This window comes from Paroedura picta, chromosome 3 (assembly GCF_049243985.1).
Source record: "Paroedura picta isolate Pp20150507F chromosome 3, Ppicta_v3.0, whole genome shotgun sequence".
NCBI lineage: Eukaryota > Metazoa > Chordata > Lepidosauria > Squamata > Gekkonidae > Paroedura > Paroedura picta.
In genome coordinates, this window is record NC_135371.1 from 4,048,273 (window position 1) to 4,070,496 (window position 22,224).

The window sequence follows — 22,224 nt, forward strand, 5'->3', positions numbered from 1 at the left end:
TCCCCTTAAAATCAGTTAAATTCATTGTATTTGTTGGATTTGTTTGTGCCCCACCATTCTTCTCATTGGACCCGAAGTGGTTTACATTGTTCTGTTCTTGTCCATTTTACTTGCACAGCGACCCTGTGAGGTAGGTTAAGCTGAGAGAGCATGACAAGCCCACCGCCACCCAGTGAGCTATTATGGCTCGAGTGGGGGATTTGAACATGGGTCTCCCAGACACTAGGGCAGGGGTGGCCAAACTGTGACTCTCCAGAAGTCCATGGACTACAATACCCATGAGTGAGGTACAGAAAAACCAGATGTAATTATTTTTATATCTTGATCCCCTCAGGGGAGGCCTACGATTTTGGAGAATGCCATCAGCTATCGGAAACAGCGAAGAAGGAAGCGTTGAGCGGAAGCTTCCGGGATCGAGGTGGACCCCCGAGTCAGGAGGGAAGCCATGTGGGGCAGAGGAGGGACTTCCGGGAATTCCCACAAGAAAAGCCCACCCCAAAGAGGAAGAACAAATTCCTCAAGGGGCACCTGGGGAGCCACAAAGGTGAGAAGCCAAATAAAAACGTCAAGGCGGGGAAGAGCTTTGGGCAGGCCCCCGGCCTCTCGTTGTCGCCCACCCTCCACGCAGGGGAGATGCTGTATGGCTGCTGCGACTGCAGCAAGACCTTCAAGATCAGATCCAACTTCCTGAAGCACCGGGCCATGCACGCCCAGGTGAAGCCATACAGGTGCTCCGAGTGCGGGAAGAGCTTTGGCCAGAGCGCGGGCCTGATCTCCCACGAACGGGTCCACACCGGAGAGAAGCCCTACCGCTGCTCGGAGTGCGGGAAGCAGTTCAGCCACAAGCTGAGCCTCGACATCCACGAGCGAGTCCACCGGGGGGAGCGGCCCTATCAGTGCTCGGAATGCAGCAAGAGCTTCTGTGACAAGTCCAACCTGACCAAGCACAAGAGGATCCACACGGGGGAGAAGCCCTACCAGTGCCCCGAGTGCGGGAAGAGCTTCAACCGGAGCACGGCCCTCACCGCGCACCAGAGAATCCACACGCAAGAGAGGCCGTACGAGTGCCCCGAGTGCGGAAGAGGCTTCACGCAGCGGGCGACCCTGTTGTCCCACCAGAGGGTTCATCTGGCGGAGAATTCCCACGCCAGCCTCCCCTTAGAATTAGGCCCTCAGATTGGCTTCTGGCCTTCCGAGGTGCAGAAGGCCGTCACATGAAGAAGGGCCTTCCTAGTGGCTGCCCCTTCCCGGCAGGCCGTCCTGGCTTTTGGAGGCTTCGCTCGTTTTCTCTTGAAGGTTATAAAGCTCTGGGACACATTTCCGTTTTGTGACGTCTCCTAGTTTGAGGGAGCTGGCCAACATCTCTGTATTCTCTTATGATCGGGGAAGTGGTTCGTTCGGTAGCTTTTTTTTCCGCCGCACGTTTTCCTCGAATGCTTTGAAGCGTTTGGCTGCATTTTTATTATTTATATATATATATGTCACCTTGAGGAGCTAGAGGCAAGGTAGAAAATAAAGGACTAACCTGTTATGTGTTTGCCTGCTCGATAGCTGCTTGAATTTGCACTAGCTCAGGGGTAGTCAACCTGTGGTCCTCCAGATGTTCATGGACTACATTTCCCATTTTCTGGCAGGGGCTCATGGGAAATGTAGTCCATGAACATCTGGAGGACCACAGGTTGACTACCCCTGCACTAGCTGACAGAAAGCTGCTTCTTTAAGCTTCCTGCCCAGGGCAGATGCCCACCTTATCGGATGCTATACGGGTCCTTAGCCACACGCTGACACATCCTCAAAGCAGATTTGTGCCACAACATACTCACTGCCACAGGAAATGGGCTTGAGCCTTTGGCTCCAATGACTAGACATATTCATTCAGGTCAAGTCTTATCAGTGGCTTGTAGCTGCGAGAGCTAAAAATCAAACCTCCATGTACAGAGACAGTATACTTCTAAGTATCAGATGGTGGGGACAATCAGGGACGGAGTGTTACCATTATGATCTCCTTCTGGGCTTCCTATAAGCTAACGGTGGCCAAACTGTGGCTCTCCAGATGTCCATAGACTACATAAAGCTGGCAGGGGCTCATGGTAATTGTAGTCCATGACATCTGGAGAGCCGCAGTTTGGTCACCCCTGCTGTAAACCATCTGTAGCAAGAGTCCAGGAGCACCTTAAAGACTTAGAATTTTTGTGGTGGGGAGGAGCTTTCTTGAGTTGCTGCCTACTTATTCAGAAAGCACCTGGTTGGCCAATGGGACATTGGTCTGCTTTGATCTTCTGGGGAATTGTACTCTCAGAACTCTCTCAGCCCCACCGGGCTCACAGGGTGTCTGCTGTGGGGCAAGGAAGGGGAGGTGACTGTAAGCCACTTAGAGACTCCTTCAGGCAGTGAAAGGTGGGGTATAAAAACCAGTTCTCTCCACAGATCTCTTCTAACTCTCTCAGCCCCACTGGACCCACAGAGTGTCTGCTGTGGGGCAAGGAAGGGCAGGTGACTACAAGCTGGAGGGTCTCCCCTTCACTTTCTCATAGATGTCTCCAGACAGACCTGGCCTGGCCCCTTTATTATCCACCCCTCCCCCAGTTGCTGCACAAGACTCTAGGAAATGGGTACATCTCTCCCTTCTTCACTGCCCCCCATTTCATAATTAAATTCAAGGGCCATGACCATCAAGGTGGGGGGGGGGGTGTGCGTGCTATTTCACCTATTGAAACAGGGGGATTTTTTTTCTGTAACTTCAACTAATAACAATCTCAGATCCTTCCAGCTGTCATTAATAGATCAAAGTGACAGTTCTCAGAAGTAGGCACTAATCCAGTCCACTTCCTCCACAGGCACTGGACTGACTGCTCTCTGCCTTTTGTTTTCAACGGCTGGACTCCCCGTTGTGCATGGTGGGGGAGGGATCCCCCCACCCCAGTGGCTACTTCTAGGAAAGGGAGCACTATGCCTGCCCATCCCTGGGAACTCATCTCTGTGGTCTGCAGAGGAGTTGTAATTCTGGCCACCCCTCGAGGATAGGAGTCCTAATTTGTCCAGCAGAGGGCTGGTGCTCCCCAAAACTTGTCACGCAGAAGCTGATTGTAGTGGTTAAGAGTGGCAAACTCCAATCTGGGTTTGATTCCCCACTCCTCCACATGCAGCCAGCTGGGTGACCTTGGGCTAGTCATAGAGCTGCTGCTGCAAAGCAGTTCTCTTAGAGCTTTCTTCGCCTTATCTACCTTAAAGGGTGTTTTTTGTGGGGAAAGTAAAGGAAAGGTGTTTGTAAGTGACTCTAGCACTCCTTCAGGTATGTGGGATATTTAAAAAATGGGATATAAAAAACAGCTCTTCTTCTGTAATGAGCCATTCAGGACATGCATTTGCAGTTATTTAGGTATTCATTTATCTTCCACTTTTAAGTTATGACTCAAAAGTAGCTTAGAATATTGCTCTCCTCTCCTCCATTCTTTCACAACATCGACCCTGTTAGGTAGGCCAGGTTGTGAATGAGTGACAGGCCCAAGGTCACCTAGTGAACGTTTGTGACAGAAGCGGGGATCTAAGCCCAGGGTCACACTCAGGTTTTTAGCCTGCCACACTGACCGTCAGCAGAGTGGTGGAAGAGGGGCAAGTGTTGGGCCTCCACCTGTGGCAGAGTGCGCCCTCCAGAGGTCCCAGGGCTGATCTGATGTTGAGCAGAGATGACACAGAAATCAGGTGGGACCTCCAGCCCTGGAAAGAGGGATGCCCAGCACCTACCATGTCACCTTCAAGAGCAGGCAGAGAGACAGTGACGTTCCTCTAGGTTGAAAAAATGGCTTCTCCAGGAGTTCCCAGCCAATTTGAACCTATGGGCACATCTGGAATTCAATCCAAAACAAAAAGGGATAAAATATCCTGACCCAAACAATAGCCAAGAACCTTAAAAGGTCAACACTAGAGAAATGAACTTAAACCTCTACAGCAGGGGCAGTCAACCTGTGGTCCTCCAGATGTTCATGGACTACAATTCCTGTTATAGCCAGTTGGCTCCTTTACATAAGACCCTATGGGCCTATAATCAATTCTGTAGATCGGAAGGCCAGATAAAATCCTTTGAGGCCTCTAATCATTGAAAAACAGGCCCTAGTCAAGACAGGCCCCAATGTTCAGTAAGCCAGATTTGATTCCCCACTCCTCCACGAGCAGCCACCTGGATGACGTTGGGCTTGTCATAGTTCTGTTAAAGTTGTTCTCACAGTCTCACCTACCTTATAGGGTGTCTACTGTGGGGAAAGGAAGGGAAAGCGATTGTTAGCCGCTCTTTCAGGTCGTGAAAACCGAGGTATTAAAAAAGAAAAAAAAACATCCCTTCTTCTGATTTGTGGAGAGGCTTTTCTCCATGGACAGGCTGTTTGTTGGGCTGCAAGGGGTGAAACCACCTACCCACCATTCAACAAACAGCTGATATAGAACCACAGAACCATAGAGTTGGAAAGGGCCATACAGGCCCGAACAGTCCAACCCCTGTTCAATGCAGGATGAGCTTCAAGCATCCATGAAAAATATCTGTCCAGCCATTGCTTGAAGACCACCGGTCAAGGGGAGCTCACCACCTCCTAAGGCAGCTGATTTCAATGCTGAACTAAAATTATTTCCTGATATCTAGCCGTTGTACATGTAGTTGAAATCCATTGCTGCAGGTCCTATCTTCTGCTGCCAGTGGGAACTGCCCCCTGCCCTCCTCTAAGTCAGGGGTAATCAACCTGTGGTCCTTCAGATGTTCATGGACTACAATTTCCATGAGCCCCTGCCAGCATTTGCTGGCAGGGGCTCATGAGAATTGTAGTCCATCGACATCTGGAAGGCCACAGGTTGACTACCCCTGCTCTAAGTGGCAAGCTTTCACAACAGGCACCCTGTGAGGTAGGTGGGGCTGAGGGAGCTCTGGCAGAATTGCTCTGTGAAAACAGCTCTAAAATGACAGCCCAAGGTCACTCAGCTGGCTGCATGTGGAGAAGCAGGGAATCAAACCCGGTGTGCCATATTAGAAGCCGCCCCTCTTAACAGCTACACCAAGAAGAAGAGTTGGTTTTTGTACCCTCCTTTCTCTACCCAATCAAAGTATGAGTCCACTGGCAAAGACCAACACAGTTTTATTCAAGGTATTGAAGTCTGATCAGACAAAAAGGGGGTTGTTTGAATATCGGGACACTTTTTGCAGGGCTGAGCCCATATGAAGTTTTATTGCTTGTTTCCCATATGCCACTGCCTTTCAAACCAGAACACCCCCCAAGCGGGTCAAAACAATTTTAAAAACAGTGTTATTCAAACTATCCAAACTATAACATGCATCCAGAGCCTCCCTAGCGGCCACAGAACCAAAGTTCCACATTGATGGGGCAAGAACCAAAAAGGCCCTGCTTCTCTCAATTAACTCCTGACCCTCAGAAACCCAAGTGCCCATTGGGTAAATGCTTATATGGGCGATTCTGCCGTACTGTGGACTCTCTGATGCTTGATGAGGGTTGTGTTCTGTCCGAAGCTCTTGCCACACTTCAGACATTTGTAGGGTTTCTCTCCTGTGTGGGTCCTCTTGTGCTTAATGAAGCTCGACTGGTCACAGAAGGACTTGCTGCAGTCCGAGCACTTATAAGGCCGCTCCCCCGTGTGGATTCTCTGGTGCGAGGCGAGGTGATGGCTCCGGCTGAAACGCTTCCCGCACTCAAAGCACGTGTACGGCTTCTCCCCCGTGTGGATCCTCTGGTGGGTGGTGAGATTGGTGCTCCGGTTGAAGCTCTTGCCGCACTCCAGACACTTGTAGGGTTTCAGTCCGGTGTGGGTTCTCTGGTGGCTGATGAGGTTGGAGCTGGAGAAAAAGCATTTCCCGCAGGTGAGGCATTGGTGCACCCTTCTCCCCGGGCGAGAGGTTTTCACGAAGCTGGCGTTCTGGCTGAAGCTTTTCCCAAAAGCCCCAGAGACGTTTTGGTTCTTACGAGCATCCATTCTGGGCTGAGCTGGGGTCTCCCTGGGGGTCTTGTGCCCTTCCTCCACATCCTCCTCCAAGCAGATTTCCTGAGATGCATCCTGCTTCACTGTCCACATCAGAGTCCCGCAGGGTCCCACCAGGTCTGAGCTGTGGGGAATGTACGTCTCCCCCTCCGTTCGGGATATCCAGGCTCTGGCTGCCAAGGAAGAAAGAACATCAGATAAGCCCTGCTGAACCAGCATCCTGTCTCATGGGTGGCCAACCACCTCTTCTGGAGGTCCTCCTCCTCCATCCCCTCGCTTCTCCTTCTGCAGCCATGTCCTGCCTCTGTGCGGAAGCAGAATTTGTTAACTCACCTTCCGCCAGCTCAGTCAGGAAAGAAATATTTCCTCGTGGGCCTCCTGCTGAGCTTTCGAGGGCTTCGTGAGGGAAACGTTGACCCTGGGTCTTCTTCACACTGCTCCCTTCTTTCAAAGAAAGATTCGGGTTAGATGAAAAAAAAACAAGATTCGGGTTAGATGAAAAATGCTTCTGGAGATGACATCTGCAAGGCCAGGTAGCAGATCAAGCTGTCACCATTTCTTTACTTCTTTACTCAGAAAGTAATCAAAATGTGGAATTTGCTGCCAGAGGATGCAGTGATGGCCACAAGAATAAACAACTTTCAAAGGGGATTAGGTAGATTCAAGGAGGAGAGGTCTATCAATGGCTGCTAGTCAAGAGGACTGAAGGGAACCTCCACATTCAGAGCCACCAATCTTCTGAATCCCAAAGGCAGGAGACAACATTGGGACAAGGCCTTGGCCTCTCTGCCCTATTGTTGGCCCTCCAGAGGAACTGATCTTGGCCACTGTGTGAGATGGGGTGCTGGTCTAGATGGACTATTGGCCTCATCCAGCAGGACTCTCCTTAGGTCCTTGGGTTCATTTTAGAGGCGAATGCTGGCCATTTGTTTATTTATTGACATTATTTACCATCCACCTTGGACTCAAGGCAAATTTTACAGAGTGATCCAATACATGCAACAGGAGTGAGGGTTGCAGAAACCAACCAGAATTCTAAAAACAGAATGGAAGCAAGGCATAAATATTAACAACTGTAACGGAATACCTATTTGGTACACATAAAAATCTCCATTAGTACATCACAAATGGCAACACGTGCATTTCATTCATACTGATCTTCATCAGAGGGTTCCTCAGTGGAACAGACTTCCTCAGGAGGTGGGGGGATCTCCTTCTTTGGAAGTTTTTAAGCAGAGGCTGGAGAGCCATCTGACAGGAATGTTGATTCTGTGAACTTAGAACTGTCAACTTAGTGGGTGGGCAGAAGGGATTGTGTCAGTTGTGAATTTCCTGCATCCTGCCAAGAGTTGGACTAGATGACCTTGGAGGTCCCTTCAAGCTCTATGATTCTATGGTTCTATACAGATACACACAGTTGTACATAACACAGTTTTACAGTCTTCAACAGTGGGGTAAAAAACCTGTGAGTAACAGAAATAATGAAAAATTAATGCTGCCATTTCCCCTTACCCGTGTACTAACAGATGTTTTGAGTATGCCAAACAGATATTCTTTTACGACTTTTAAACACTTTTGAGCTCTAATAATAAATTGTTGCTATTTTTCTCCATTTGGTTTGAACCCTAACCGGTGGGGTTCTGGCCTGTCTTCGAGGTTGGGTTTTTGTTCGTGTTGTTTGTTGTAACTATTAACTAAACACATTAAATCATGCAAATATCCCTAGCAGGATCCTAGTTTCAGCAAGTGATACACAGCATCTATAGACCACAGATGCTAGTTGCAGAAGATTCTGTTTGCAGAAGGGACCCTGGGAAAGGAGAAGACAGAGACACGGTTGAGCTACAACCTGACAGAACATTGTTACCCAGCAAGCTTCTATCCACAGTGTCTTCCAGATTAGTTTCAATGCAGAATTGTCTCTGCCTGCTTTCGGATGGATCCCGGCCTCCCTCCGAGATACTCACAGAAGCCTCTTCCAAGGGAACCTGAAATCATAGAATAGAATCCTAGAAAGAGTTGGAAGGGACCATGCAGGCCACCTAGTTCAACCCCCTGCTCAATGCGGGATCAGCCTAAAGCATCCATGATAATTATCTATCCAATAGTTGCTTAAACACCACCAATGAGGGGGAGCTCCCCACCTTCCACTGCTGCATTACTCTGAACCCCCCACCCCTCCAATATCTAGCTGGTTATGTTGGGGCCTTCTCCTCTGCTGCCAACAGGAACTACTCTCTGCCCTCCTCCAAGTGACCATTTTTCAAATACTTCAAGAGAGCCATCCTGTCCCCTCTCAACCTCCTCTTTTCCAGGCTGAATATTCTCTAGTCCCTCAGCCTTTCCTCACAGGGGCTGGTCCCCAGGCCCCAGATCATCCTCGCTGCTCTCCTCTGAACACTCTCCATGTTGTCCACGTCATTTCTGAAGTGGGGCCTCCAGAACTTGCACAAACACTGGGGTCTGAGCAATGCTGTAAACAGTGGGACGATGACATTTTACAATTTAGATGTGATGCCTTTCTTGGTACAGCCCAGTACTGTATTCACCTTCTTTGCTACTGCATCACACTGACCGTTTACGCACTGGGAACTTCACTGCCCCAGCTCTCGTGCAGGAGTACAAATTGAGGGTGGGTGAGGTGCACCAGGCAAAATGCTCCCCCATGTGGGTGCAGGAAGAGGTGGGACAACCTGCCATGACTAAAACTCCAGCCTGCAGCCCAGCATGAAACCTCCAGTGCATAAACGGTCACTGTCTGATCATATTTAGTTTCGTTCCCAAGTCCTTCAGTCTTTTCCCAGGCAGAGTTGTTCAGCGGTGGAACAGGCTGCCTAAGGAGGTGATGATATTGGGCAGAAAGGAGAAATAAGGGTGCAATCAATCAATCAATCAACCAACCAACCAACCAATAAGTATGCCAGCTTGGTGTAGTGGTTAGGAGTGCGGGCTTCTAATCTGTTGAGCCTGGTTTGATTCCACACTCCTCCACATGCAGCCAGCTGGGTGACCTTGGGCTCATCACAGCCCTGATAGTGCTGCACCCAGAGAAGTTTTGTCAGAGCTCTCTAAGCCCCATCTCCCGTCACAGGGTGTTGTGGGGAGAGGAAGTAAAGGCAATTGTAAGCTGCTTAGATACTCTTTCTGGTAGAGAAAAGCAGAATATAAGAACCAGTTCTTCTAAATGAACAAACAAACAAATGCATTAATCCATTCCATGAGGGAGAGCTCAGATATTGAATTTTAAAATAACAGAATCTTCTGGAGGGGACAATTTTTCCTAAAAATCCTGAATCATCCTGGCTCACATACAATTGACTGCCCCACATTTGGGGGAGATGAGAGAACTGTGAGGTTCTAATAAAAATGCAGCGCTTTGGGCTTTATGCCACATCTGCAACTCTTTGGGCTTTACACCACATCTGGCCTGCAGCTCCTCACCTGAGGTCCTGTAGGCATAGAAACAACACAACAAATTTGCCTCACCTGCTCTTCCTGTCTTTGGGCCTCTCTCTGCCTTGAGAGGAGCTCCTCAGCCAGGGACACCGCCTGGGAGCAGCTCTGGGGTCCACTCTCCTGCACCTGGCTCTGGATCTCTGGCGGCAGGATGCTCAGCAGTTGCTCCAGGATCAACATCTCCAAGATCTGCTCCTTGGTGCACTTCTCCACCCTCAGCCACCGATAGCAAAGTTCCTGGAGCCGGCTGTGCGTTCCTCTTGGCCCGTCGGACTCTTGGTAACAAAAGTGCCTAAAGTGTTGGCGAATTTTCTCCCTGCTGATGGCGTCCCCTTTCAAGATGGCTGCCTTCACTTTCCCATAATCCTCTCTGTCTCTGGCCCCCAAACTGACAAAGGCGTGCTGGGCTTCTCCGCTGAGGGCCGGCAGGAGTCGTGTCACCCACTCTTCCTGGGGCCACCGGCAGGCTTCGGCCACTTGCTCAAAGGAGGCCAGGAAGCCCCTGGTGTCCTCCCAGGGTGAAGGTTTCTCGGGCAAATGGGAAACTGTCCACTGAGACCGAGAAGAGTCCACTGTCCTGAGAAACTCCTGCCATTGGACTTCCCACTGCTGAGGAGAACCCTCTGCTGGTTCCTGTTTGACGGCTTCTCCTGCTCTCCTTTGCAGGAAGTCTTTGACATATCCAGCCTGGAGGACATGAAGAGATTTTTCGGACTTCTTCTTGGAGGGGTGTCTTAGGAGGTATTGTGCTTCCATTTTCTTCCCCTGGGTGACCCCACAAAGATATGAGTTTGCACAGCACAGAACTCAAGAACATTTGCTTTAAACAGACATGGTGACCCTTGATCAAAAAATGGGTGAGAAAGCCAGACAATTTAAAACAGTGACCCTCAGGTCTGGAAGTTGCCATTTAATGCAGCCAGCTGGGTGACCTTTGGCTTGTCACAGTCCTGCCAGAGCTGTTCCCATAGGGCAGTTCTCTCAGAGCTCTTTCAGCCTTACCTACCTCACAGGGCGTCTGTTATGGGGGGAGGAAGGGAAGGTGATTGTAAGCTGCATTGAGACTCCTTTGGGTAGTGAAAAGTGGGGTATAAAAACCAACTTTCTTCACACATCATTTTCTAATTATCCAAACATTATGAGAAAATTTCCTTTATATTTTGTATTTCACATTCTCACATATTTAATTTGTGAAATGTATGGCTCCAAATTCTGAAAATGTATCATATCGATTCCCAAAAAAACTTTGGTTAAAAGGAGAAAAGCTCACCTGCCATCTTTCCCATTACAATATCACCAACTTTGTCTTTCTTTGCTATAGAAATCTACGTCACTTACCTATCAAACAATTCTACAGAAACCCATGTGGTGTTACTCCTTCACACTGTGGGTTCCTTTATATTTTCATTTGTATCTTGGGATCTTTGTGAGTGAACAATATCATGTTAAAAGCGAATATCTTTTCTATTATCCAACCAGGAAAGATTTCATTTTTCCATAACTTCACAGATACCGTAACAACCCTAATTGTAAGACAATCACCCTTTAAAAATGGTATACCCCCAAAAAAGTTGTTTTGTATTGTACATCACTGTAACTTTTATGCACAACTAGAAGAGGAAGAGTTGGTGTTTATATCACCCTTCTAGAGGTGCCAACCTCCAGGTGGTACCTGAGGATCCCCTGGAATTATAGCTTATATATATCCAGATTAAAGAGATCAGTTTCCCTGGAGAAAAGGGCTGCTTTGGAGGAAGGATTCCTTAGCATTGTACTCCACTAAAGTCCCTCCCTGCTGCCCCAAATTCTGCTCACTCCCAGCTTCATCCCAAGTCCCCAAATATTTCCCAACCCAAACAGGGGAAAGAACTCTCACCTGGAGATCAGCTGTAAACTTCAGTCCCCACCTGAAGGCTGGCAAAGGTGAAAAGTAGGAACGGGGGATCAGTCTCATGGGGAGGGGAAACACCTTTCTCCTGCCCCCTCTTTCCTGCCTTTCCCCCTCCCCAAACAACACCGTTCTTCTCTCACCTGTCTGATCCAGACTCTCCTCTTTCTCCAAAGGACAAGCAAAGCGAACCTGTCCTGTCCCCTCCCACAGGAAAAGACTCTCCCCCCTTATTATTGTTTTTCCTCATGTCTCTCCTGCCCTGTCTAGGAAGCGATGCTCTGTCGACTTAACCCCTTTGGGACCAGGGCCAGCGCACAACCGGATGCTCTTCCGGAAGGGCAGCCAGGCAGAAAGCAAACAGGGCCTATTCTGCAGACAGTAGATAATGAACTTTCAATGCACTTTAGAAGTAGATTTTCCTGTTCTGCACAGGAAAATCCAGCTGCCAAAGCACATTGAAGGTGCATTATCCTATGTGTGCGGAATGGGCCCTGGTGTCTCTGGGGCACTTGGGAAAGGTGCTCCGTGCAGGTATAGTTTTGCCACCAATAAAGAGAATCTGTGCCATGGCACTAAAAAGAATATCTCAGTCTCATATGGAATGGTGATTTTAATCTTCTTTCATGATATCGCCAGGTATATAAACTGATTAGATCCAGGAGCCAGGAGCCAGCTGCTAGTTGGCTAATTGCACATGCAGGATTTTAGACTTTTTTTTGAATAAATTTATAAATGTACAGAGGGGGAAACCCTGCCCCATGCCATGCCATTCCACATCCCTTAATAACTTTAGGATTCCCAGATTTGAGTTTCCATCAGATTGTAGCCACTTTGGGGCAGAAAGGCACAATATAAATGTAGTGAAAAAATAAATAGGAATTTAGGAAGCTTATTTACAGGAAGGTGGTTTCGAACATTTAAATAAAACTAAGGGGTTTTGGTTCTTTTGCTGCTCAGTAAGAGAAATCATTCCTGTCAAGATCTTTGTTTCCCTCCCCAAAAGATATACTCTTTTTGTTGCCTCCCTTCCTTCCTGCCATTCAGCAGAGGTTCCGATTTCAGAGGGGAACAAGCTGAGATTTCTGCTTTAGGCAGGCAAGGGAAAACAGGAGAGCAATCCAAGCTGACCAATGTAGTTTTATAGCACACACACACACCCCCGCTCGCCTCTCCACAAATAAAAAGCAGAATCTGTACAGTTTTAATAGCAAAAGTGTGAATGAAAAAAAATTCTTCCCATCGCTACAAAACATGTCAGGGCCCTGATGTCTGGATGTATAAAACTCTTGCGCTGGTCTTGGAAGAGTGGCTTAGAAATCTAAGTAGTAATAATAATAAAATAACAATAACTTGGCAAAGCTTTGGGTTCACTACATATGAGAACGGGGATGGGACTCTCAGCATAGAGGAACCAACTCTACATTTTCAGTCCCGATCTCTTGATTCAGGAATATGGGCTGAGATACGAACCCTCCAGCTCCTCAACCCATTTTAGGAACTGACAGCGGTGTCCTTGGCACATTAGTAACCTCAGTGCTGAAATACAGCAGGTGCATTTTCTTCTCGCAGATGAAGGCAGGTAAGAAAAAAGGCTGCCAGGATCAGGTTATGCGCATGGCTTTTCTCCAAGTGCTAAACTATGAGCAGGTCTTATTCCGCACACATAGTTAATGTACTTTGGAAGTACATTATCCAGTTCCGCACAAGAAAAGCCAGCTGCAAAAGCACAGTGAAAGTGCATTATCCAGCGTGTGCGGAATGGGCTCTTTTTTAAGCACTACACCCACCAGGCAAAGGAAGGAAGCTTCAGTTGAGTTCGGGACCACAGTACGTTTGAGGGAAACTACCCAAAAACCAGCTGCTAGAAAACCCCTCCTAATAAGGACAAAGTTTTAAAAGAGGCAATTTTTATTGTTTTATTGCTGTAAAAATGTTCTAAGGTTACTGTTTTAAACTTTGGGGTCAACCGCCTTCAGCCCACCAGAAAAGGGCGGTATAGAAATAAAATATGCATTTATTATTTGTACGTTAGCCCCCTACCCTACTAATGCTGATTTTGTAGTTACCTTTTCATACAAGCATAGAGTTGGAAGGGGCCATACAGGCCACCTAGTCCAACCCCCTGTTCAATGCAGGATCAGCCTCAAGTATCCAAGGCAAATATCTATCCAGTCACTGCTTGAAGACAGAAAATGGGGTGGGGGGGGGAGGCAGCTGATTCCATTGCTGAACTACTCGGACTGTGAAAATGTTTCCCCTGATATCTAGCCACGCACCATTCTACACGCTGTTTAAAGTCATGGTTGTGGGTCTTCTCCTCTGCTGCCAACAGGAAATGCTCCTTGCCCTTCTCTTAGAAACAGCTTTCCACTTTAAAAAACAACTCTGAGGAAGACCGGGTGGAGGTTTGGGGGTGTATAACGGATTTCCCCGTCGTTTCAGACTGACCCTGTTTTAGGAACCAGCTGCTAGCAGACTTTATTTACCTGTTCATACAGACTCACTTGCAGCAGGTTAGCAAAGCATGGTTGAGTCCCTTTTGAAGGAAGCTGCTGTCTTCTGCTTTCCACCCCTTTGTGGCGCTTCTGTATCACTCAGGTGTGCTGTTTAAAATGCCCACAGTCCTTCCTACAACACTGCCCCCCGCCCAGGGCCTTTTTTGCCACATGAACTTCTGCGGACTTTTGGGGAAATGTTCTAGGTACAGAACTTTTCATTATAGCAGCACCACTGAGATGCCTGGACTCCGTTGGCTCCATCTCTATGGTGCTGCTGGTTCAGCACTACAGCACTCAACTGAGATTACAGCCTTTCTCAACTTTTTTATCACTGAGAACCCCCTGAAACATTCTTCAGCCAGTGAGAAACCCAGGAAGTGGTGCGATCGTGCAGAATATGGTTGGGAAGCACAGGTGTGTACATGGCCACCTGGAGGCCTTCCACTTCCCACCCCCTCCAGGCCCATCAGTGGCCATTTGGGGAGGAGACAGCAGGTTGACATGCCCATAGGTGGTCTTGTCGTCCGATAAATGTTTACATGTTTACAAATTCTTGTAATCTACATTTCACCATCCATTTTCATCCTATGTCTATGACAAGCAGCCCAGTTTTCAGCTTGTTTCGAATGTGTTCACCTTCAGACACAACAGTTCCAAAACTAGCTTGTTGTGTTGGCGTAAGATGATCCAAAATACTGGCGGATCAACTGAGGAGCAAAGACTGCCATACATGGAACTATTGTGTCTGAAGACGAACACAACCATGGAATCATAGAATAATAGAGTGGGAAGGGACCCCCTGGGTCATCTAGTCCAACCCCCTGCACGATGCAGGACACTAACAACCCTATCGCTCATCTACTGTAACCTGCCACCCCCTTGAACCTTCACAGAATCAGCCTCTCCGTCAGATGGCTCTCCAGCCTCGATGGATTTCACCACCTCCCGAGGAAACCAAAACAAGCTGAAAACTCTGCTGCTTGTCATAGGCACAGGAGGAAAATAATAATGAAATGCACGTATATTTTATAATAAAAGCGGCCTTAGGCCCAAACAAGGACTGCGAGTATTCCTCAGGGGTAGCCTAACTGTGGCTCTCCATGGACTACAGTTACCATGGGCCCCTGCCAGCATGGCCGACTAACAAGGGCTCATGGTTATTGTATTGTAGGACATTTGGAGAGCCACAGTTTGGCCACCCATGCTCTATTCTGTGTGGGTTCGCTCATGTTTGATCAGCAGCCACTTCTGACTGAAGCCCTTCTCGCAAAGAGAGCATTTAAAGGGTCTCTCCCCCGTGTGGGTTCTCTCGTGTCTGAGGAGGTCCGACCGCTCAAAGAAGGTTTTCCCGCAGGCCGAGCACTGGTATGGTTTCTCCCCTGTGTGCTTCTTCTTGTGTTTGATGAGGTTCCAGCTATAAACAAAGCCCTTCCCGCAGGTCGAGCATTTGTAGAGCTTCTCTCCCCCATGGGTCTTTTCGTGTTTGATGAGGAGGGAATTACGAGTGAACCGCTTCCCGCAGGCAGAACACTGGAAGGGTTTCTCCTCAGCCTGGGTTCTCTCATGAAATATCAGGCTCGGCCTCGGGCAGAAAGTCTTCCCGCCGTACAAGCATTTCCGCGGTTTGTCCGACGTGTGTATCCGCGGATGCCGCATCAGCAGGTCCTTGCGAACGACACTCCTTCCAGGACGTGAGGAGATGTCCTGATTTGGGGGTCCTTCGTGTCGGGGAAGGGCCAGCTCTTCTCCGAAGGCTCCCTCAGCAGCCGCCGGAGGCTCATCTTTGGGCCCTGCTAGGTTTTCAATGAGGACTTTCTTTGCCCCACCAGAACTGGGATGGCTCAGCCTGTTCCTTGGGTGGGCTCTCTTCTGCCCATCCTCAGATCTTCCCCCTCCCTCAGAAATAGACTCCGTCGCTCTCCTTCGGAAACTGCCACCCGTTTCTGCGAGCTCCAAACAGTCTATAGGACTGGTTTTCTCTTGATGTTTTCTCACCTGCATGTAACCTTTTGGGAATAAAAACAGAAAGGGAGGAGAAAGAAGAACTTTGTTTGTGTCTTTCAGAAGCCTTTTCTATTGCTTTTGAGGATGTTTTAAGCTCTTTAATATGGTCTACTTCTAGACTGGGGGCAGCCAAATGGTGGCCATCCAGATGTCTATGGACTACAATTCCCATGAGTCCCTAGTCCATCAACATTTGGCTACCCCTGTTCTAGGCTGTTCCATGAATATAATTTTAGGTTAGGGGATTTCATGCTGTTTTTAGGCCTTGGGGTGATTTGATTGTGTATTACTACCACTACTACCTCACACTGCTTCTTAACTTATTAGATTCAGGTGGGTAGCTGTGTGGGTCTGAAGTAGCAGAACAAAATTTGAGTCCAGGGGCACCTTTAAAACCAACAAAGCTTGATTCACAGTATGAGCTTTCGTGTGCATGCACACTTCTTCAGATATTATGTCCTGGCACGGAAGTGTTCGGTTCATACCGAGGCAAAGTGTAAGAGTATATTTACAGGCAGCATTATGAAAATGGGTAACTAATTCCAGAGATGGGGAAATATCAGCAATTTGGATTTGTTTCCATTCACTTGAGACGGGATTGCATGGGGAACGTTTTATGTACAATAAAGATGTGCACATTAAAAGAATTATGAGCACATATATAATCAATTGCTAGCAGTGGTTAGCACCTTTTAGTTTTAAGCAGAATTTGCTGAAATGCTTGCCGCCAGGTTGGCAGAAAGATATTATCTAAAGTTCCGCAATGAACCATCTGTTCCAAAATCCCTGTTCTAGGTGTGACGGTGGGCTTTAGCAAGAAGCCCGTACAGGAGTTCCAACACAAGACCAGTAACATACATAACCATCAGCAGCCTACATTCCGCACACAATAGATAATGCACTTTCAATGCACTTTAAAAGTAGATTTAGCTGTTCTGCATGGGAAAATCCAGCTGCCAAAGCACATTGATAGTGCATTACTTATGGTGTGCAGAATGGACCCAGGACAGGACGCAACACATACGGATAAAACCTAGGGATGTGCGCTTCGGCTCGGTTCGGCTGTCTCGGGCTTCAGTAATTGCCAAGGCTAATGAACTGAGCCAAAGCACACAGGGATAGAACCCACCAACCACAGAACGGCCTATCACAATACTCACCCTGAAGCCTGGCTTCCTCATTGGCCACTGGCAGGGCCTCCTGCGATGGCTGCCTCTCCCTACGCCCAGTCAGAGCCAGCTCCGCCTCGAAGGGAATCACAGCCGCCTCCTTGTGCTTCGTCAGCGTCTGAAAGAGCAGAAATGGACGGGGAAAGCTCGGGCCACGCCTTCAACACAACAGAGCAGCCTTTGACCCTAGGGCAACCGGAGCTCAACCCAGGGCTAAGATGGCCACCTGCTGACATTTGAGGGGGATTTGGCTCAGTGGCAAAGCATGTTTTTGGCACACAGAAGGCCCCAGGTATCAATTCCCAGCATCCCCAGTTTAAAAAGAATGAGACAGCCCATGCATGTAACTCAATCAAAGGCAGGTTTATTTAGAGAGGTGGAGCCCTAGCTCAGTCAGAGAGCTTCTGCTTGGCATGCAGAAGGGTCGGACTCATTTAGGGAGAGGGCCACAACTTAGTGTTGGAGGCTTCGCTTTGTATTCAGGAGGTCCCGGGTTCAGTCTCCAGTACTCCAGCTGAAAGGATCTCGACTTACATATGATGGGAAAGTCCTCTCCTGGAGACCCACTTTCTGACAGATTAAACAAGAATGACCAAGGGTCTGACTCAGAGGAACTTCCTGTGCCCACCCCAGATTCCCTCCCGTGACTGACCAGGGTGAAACCAGCTTGGTGTAGTGGGTAAGAACGGCAGCTAGCAATCTGGAGAACTGGGCTGGATTCCCCACTCCTCTTCCACATGCAGGCAGCCTTGGGCTAGTGCACAGTCCTGTTAGCTCTGTTCTCACAGAGCAGTTCTGTCAGAGCTCTAGTAGCCTCACCCACCTCACAGGGCGTCTGTTACAGGGAAAGGAAGGGAAAGCAATTGTAAGCTGCTTTGAGGACTCTCAAATAGAGTATAGAGAATAGAAAGCAGGGTACAAAAACCCAAGCTCTTCTCATCTCACCTGCGGCTTCCCTCTGTGGGCCTCCCGTTGCATCTGCAGGAACTCCTCGGCCAGGGCCACTGCTTGGGAGCAGGTCTCTGGGCCGCTCTCCCTCACCCAGCTCTGGATCTCCGGGGGCAGGATGGTCAAGAACTGCTCCAGAATCAGGAGCTCCAGGATCTGCTCCTTGGTCTGCCTCTTCACCCTCAGCCAGCCATGACAGAGTTCCTGGAGCCGGCTGTACGTCCCTCTCGGCCCCTCAGCCTCCTGGTAGCAGAAGCGGCGGAAGTATTGGCGCTGCCTCTCCCTCCACATGGCGTCCCCTCGCAAGATGGCTGCCTTCACCTTGGCATAGTCGCCTCTGTCCCGGACATCCAAGTTGCTGAACGCCTGTTCGGGTTCCCCGCTGAGGGCCGGCAGGAGCCGGGTCACCCACTCTTCCTGGGGCCACCGGCAGGCTTCGGCCACCTGCTCAAAGGAAGCCAGGAAGGCCTTGGTGTCGTCCCAGGGGGTGGGTTCCTGAGGCAACTCCGCAATCACCCACCTGGACTGAGGCCTCTCCACCGTCTTTAGAAACTCCTGCCACTGGACTTCCCACTGCTCAAGGGAGCCATCGGCTGGCTCCTGTTTCACCAGAATTCCTTCCGGTATTCCTTCCAAGACCTGCCCGAGAGTGCCCACCTGGAGCAGGTGAACGTCTGCTCTGCCTCCTTTGGTGCCCCGCTCTTGGGGCCCACTCGCTGACTCTTCCTCCTCCATTTTCATCGCAGACTCTCTCACGGTCACAGTCTCTCAGAGCGAAGGTGTCCTAGACGGGCAGGAGGAGAAGGAAAGAGCCTCAGCGGGAACAAAACAGAAGCAAAACTGAAAGGCGAGGGCAGGTGGAACGGCCACCTGCAACGACAGCAGACTCAAGGACCACTTCAGGAAATCTCTCCCAAAGGATTTCTCCATCCTACAATGAACTCTGGATCAACCGGGGTGGTCTTTGGTATTTTTGAATGACGTTACCTGAAGAAGAGTTGGTTGTTATGCCCCACTTTTCAGTACCCAAATGAGTTTCAAAGTGGCTTGGTGTGGTGGCTAAGTTTGGCAGCCTCTAATCTGGAGAGTCGGGTTTGATATCTACATGTCAACCAGTCCCCATTTTTGGCCATTTTTTCCTCTAACAAGCCACAGTGCAGCATCCACAGCTTTCCCCTCTCACTCGATCTCCTCACAACCAGCCAGTGAGGTCAGTCGGTCAGAAAGTAAAACGGCCAAATTTCACCCAGCGAGGAGATTTTCATCCGGACCTCTGAGGTCTTAACACACCAACCGTTATGCAACACAGAGATGTGTGGAAACAAATGCCAAGGATACCTATTGGGAGGAATAGCAGCTGCCTACAGGCCCTTTGGAGATAATGGGTGTCAGGAATGCCAACAGGCTTGCATGGGGCTCCGCTGAAATACACTGATACAGTGAAAAAATTGCCATGAAAATGAAACCTGCTCGAAACCTGCTCTAGGGCTGGAATGACAACCCCCCCCCGCCGTCGCGGAGGCATTCTCACAGGTGGTGATTCCACTCTGGGGGCTGTCATTCCAGTCCCAGAATATTCATGCCATCCCCAGGGGCTGTCATTCTATCCTAAGGCCTGGCATTCCGGTCCCACAGCAGTGTTGCTTCTCCCAGGGACCATCAATCCACTCTGGGACGTGTCATTCCAGTTCCACAACATGCCTGCTTCTCCCATGGACGCCATTCCAATCTTTCTTTTTTTTGTTTAAGAATAGTCTTGTCAGAGCTCACTGAGCAGTTCTGTCAGAGCTCACTGAGCAGTTCTGTCAGAGCTCTCTCAGCCCCACCTACCTCACAGAGTGTCTGTTGTGGGGAGACGGAGGGAAGATGAGCGTAAGTCTCTTTGAGACTACTTTGGATAGTAAAAAACAGGGCATAAAAACCAACTTTGCCTCAGAATGTATAAACAAAATGTATAAGCAGAAAATATTTCCCTTACTTTATTTTAATGTTTAAGTTATTACCTCTAATGCACAATCGTTATTGTTTCTATTGGGGTACCACTGTATTCAATAATTTAAGTTTCAAACTTCATAATGAACCCATCCCCTCTAGGTGCTAAAGCAACAGGTTGTTCAACCAGAAAAAGACAGCAAAGTAACCAAAAGTTATTGCTCTTCAATAGTCATTAAAAACAAATGACATGTAATTGCAACAGTTCGATTTGCCCAAAATCAAATGTTATGTTAAAATCCATGGCTGCTAACAAAATCAATGGTATAGTTCAGGGGTAGTCAACCTGTGCTCCTCCAGATGTTCATGGACTACAATTCCCATGAGCCCCTGCCAGCAAACGCTGTCAGAGGCTCATGGGAATTGTAGTCCATGAACATCTGGAGGACCACAGGTTAACAACCCCTGGTATAGTGGTTAAGAGCGGAGGCTTCTGTTCTTTAGAGCTGGGTTTCATCTCCCACTTTTCCACGTCTAACCAGTTGTAAGACTTTGTACAGGTCACAGTCCTGTTTGAGGTCTTCTCACATAACAGTTCTGTCAGAACTCTCTCAGCCCCACCTACCTCCCAGGAGCTTTGTTGTGGGGAGCAAAAGGGAAGGCTATTATAAGCCACTTTGAGACTGTTTCGGGCAGTGAAAAGCAGGGTATAAAAGCCAACCTTCTATTCAATAGAATTTCATTCGATTCTTGGGGCACAGTGTTCCAGATCTCAGAGCAGCTTTCTCTAAATATGCTCTGCACTTGCAACTTTTTCTGTACTGTCCTATATTTCAATGGATCCTGGTGCCAATCAATTGACACCTCTGGTCCAAAGGCCATAGAAGAAGAGTTGGTTCTTATATGCCGCTTTTCTCTACCCAAAGGAGGCTCATAACGGCTTACAGTCGCCTTCCCTTTCCTCTCCCCACAACAGACACCCTGTGGGGTGGGTGAGGCTGAGAGAGCCCTGATATTCCTGCTCGGTCAGAACAGTTTTATCAGTGCTGTGGGGAGCCCAAGGTCACCCAGCTGGCTGCATGTGGAGGAGTGCAGAATTGAACCAACTGCCTATACCAATAGGAAATCCTGTCAGGTTGCCAGCTCTGGGTTGGAAAATACCTGGAGACTTTGGGGGTGGAGCCAGGAGTGAGTTGGATTGGGGGCGGGGAGAGGCCTCAGTGGGGTATAATCCTATGGAGTCCCCCCTCCCAAGCAGCCCTTCTCTCCAGGGGAACTGTCTCCTGGAGATGAGCTGTAATTCCAGGGGATCCCCAAGTCCCACCTGGAGACTGGCATCCCTACCATGCCATTCCGTTCACCAAATCTACACGCTTCAGAAGTAGGTTTTGCACCAGAGAATCTAGCTGCAAAAGTACACGGAAAGCCCCATTATGCAACGAGTCACTCCAAGTGAGTTGCATTTCAGACCCAAGAACGGCAGGAGAAGAAAGAGTCCGCTCTCAGACCGAGTAGGGGGCGTCTCTCTCTATGGGGCTGCTCCCCCACCCACCCCAGGTTGCCAAGTCCCGCTCTGCCCTGGAAAAAGCTGCAAAGAGTCAGGGAATCTTTGCTCCTAATGGGAAGGGGGGGGCATCCTGCTGAGATCAGACAAACACCCCCTCCCATCAATTACGGGGCGGGGCCAAATAAATTGGGTGGGCTCTTTCTCTCCCCCCCCCCATATCTTCTGCATATTGCCCCCCCCCTCTTTAGGGAATGCACGTAAACTCACCTTCTGCACTCTGTGTCTCCCTCCTCCTCCTCCTCTTTTGGAACTATTCTGAACCAAACTCCGCCCCTAGCAGGAAAAAAAAAGAGCCTTCCTCTTGCATCCATACTTGGCCCGTCTAGCAAGCGGCGCTCGCTCGCTTTAACCCTTTGCAGCCAAGTGCCTTCAGTTTTACAGACCGATCTATGCCATCCACCCTCTTCCCAGGGTATTGCGGATTGCAAATCCAAAGGTGAGTGAGAGGGAGCAATGGAAGTGGCCAGTTCCCTTTCTTGAGGCCAAGTCCATTAAGGCAGATGGGGAAAGGCCGCGGACCCCTCTGGAGCTCCTGCGGACCCCTGAGGGTCCACAGACCCCTGGCTGGAATCCCTGGTCTAGCCATTCACAGCCACCAAGAGGCACCACATGCAGCTTAAACAACACACCTGTCCAATTTCTTGGACCAAGATGACTTCAGGGATTAAGACACATTCAGGAATATTAGGAAGTCTCCAACGGTGTACTGTTAGTCCTCCAAACCAGGGGTAGTCAACCTGTGGTCCTCCAGATGTTCATGGACTACAATTCCCATGAGCCCCT

The 22,224-nt window shown here is 49.0% G+C and overlaps 3 protein-coding genes across 6 annotated transcripts in view; 1 reads left to right on the forward strand and 2 right to left on the reverse strand.

Moving 5' to 3' along the window:
* Positions 1-1,529, forward strand: part of LOC143833833 (uncharacterized) — a 28,861-nt gene extending 27,332 nt beyond the window's left edge. Inside the window, exon 11 of the mRNA XM_077330058.1 lies at positions 335-1,529. Within this exon, the coding sequence (XP_077186173.1) occupies positions 335-1,218 (884 nt within the window). The 3' untranslated portion in view covers positions 1,219-1,529. The remainder of the gene's footprint in view (positions 1-334) is intronic.
* A 3,575-nt stretch (positions 1,530-5,104) lies between these two features.
* LOC143834026 (zinc finger protein 500-like) lies at positions 5,105-11,456 on the reverse strand. 4 transcript variants are annotated; one of them, XM_077330531.1, is made up of 5 exons: positions 11,309-11,456; positions 9,463-10,197; positions 7,844-7,964; positions 6,310-6,417; positions 5,105-6,149 (listed from the first exon to the last, which is right to left on the reverse strand). In XM_077330531.1, the coding sequence occupies exons 1-5, from the start codon at positions 11,384-11,386 to the stop codon at positions 5,443-5,445; spliced, it is 1,749 nt and encodes a 582-aa protein (XP_077186646.1). In that variant the 5' UTR covers positions 11,387-11,456; the 3' UTR covers positions 5,105-5,442. The 4 variants fall into 4 exon arrangements, with proteins under 4 accessions (XP_077186646.1, XP_077186645.1, XP_077186643.1 ...); XM_077330530.1 differs by having other exon boundaries at positions 6,310-6,420; XM_077330528.1 differs by having other exon boundaries at positions 7,826-7,964.
* On the reverse strand, positions 11,310-21,791 carry LOC143834040 (uncharacterized). The gene is made up of 5 exons (XM_077330568.1): positions 21,649-21,791; positions 17,940-18,726; positions 16,986-17,112; positions 11,464-15,827; positions 11,310-11,346 (listed from the first exon to the last, which is right to left on the reverse strand). Exons 2-4 carry the CDS (start codon positions 18,681-18,683, stop codon positions 15,028-15,030), a joined length of 1,671 nt encoding a protein of 556 aa, XP_077186683.1. The 5' UTR covers positions 18,684-18,726; positions 21,649-21,791; the 3' UTR covers positions 11,310-11,346; positions 11,464-15,027.
* Positions 21,792-22,224: the final 433 nt, after the last annotated feature.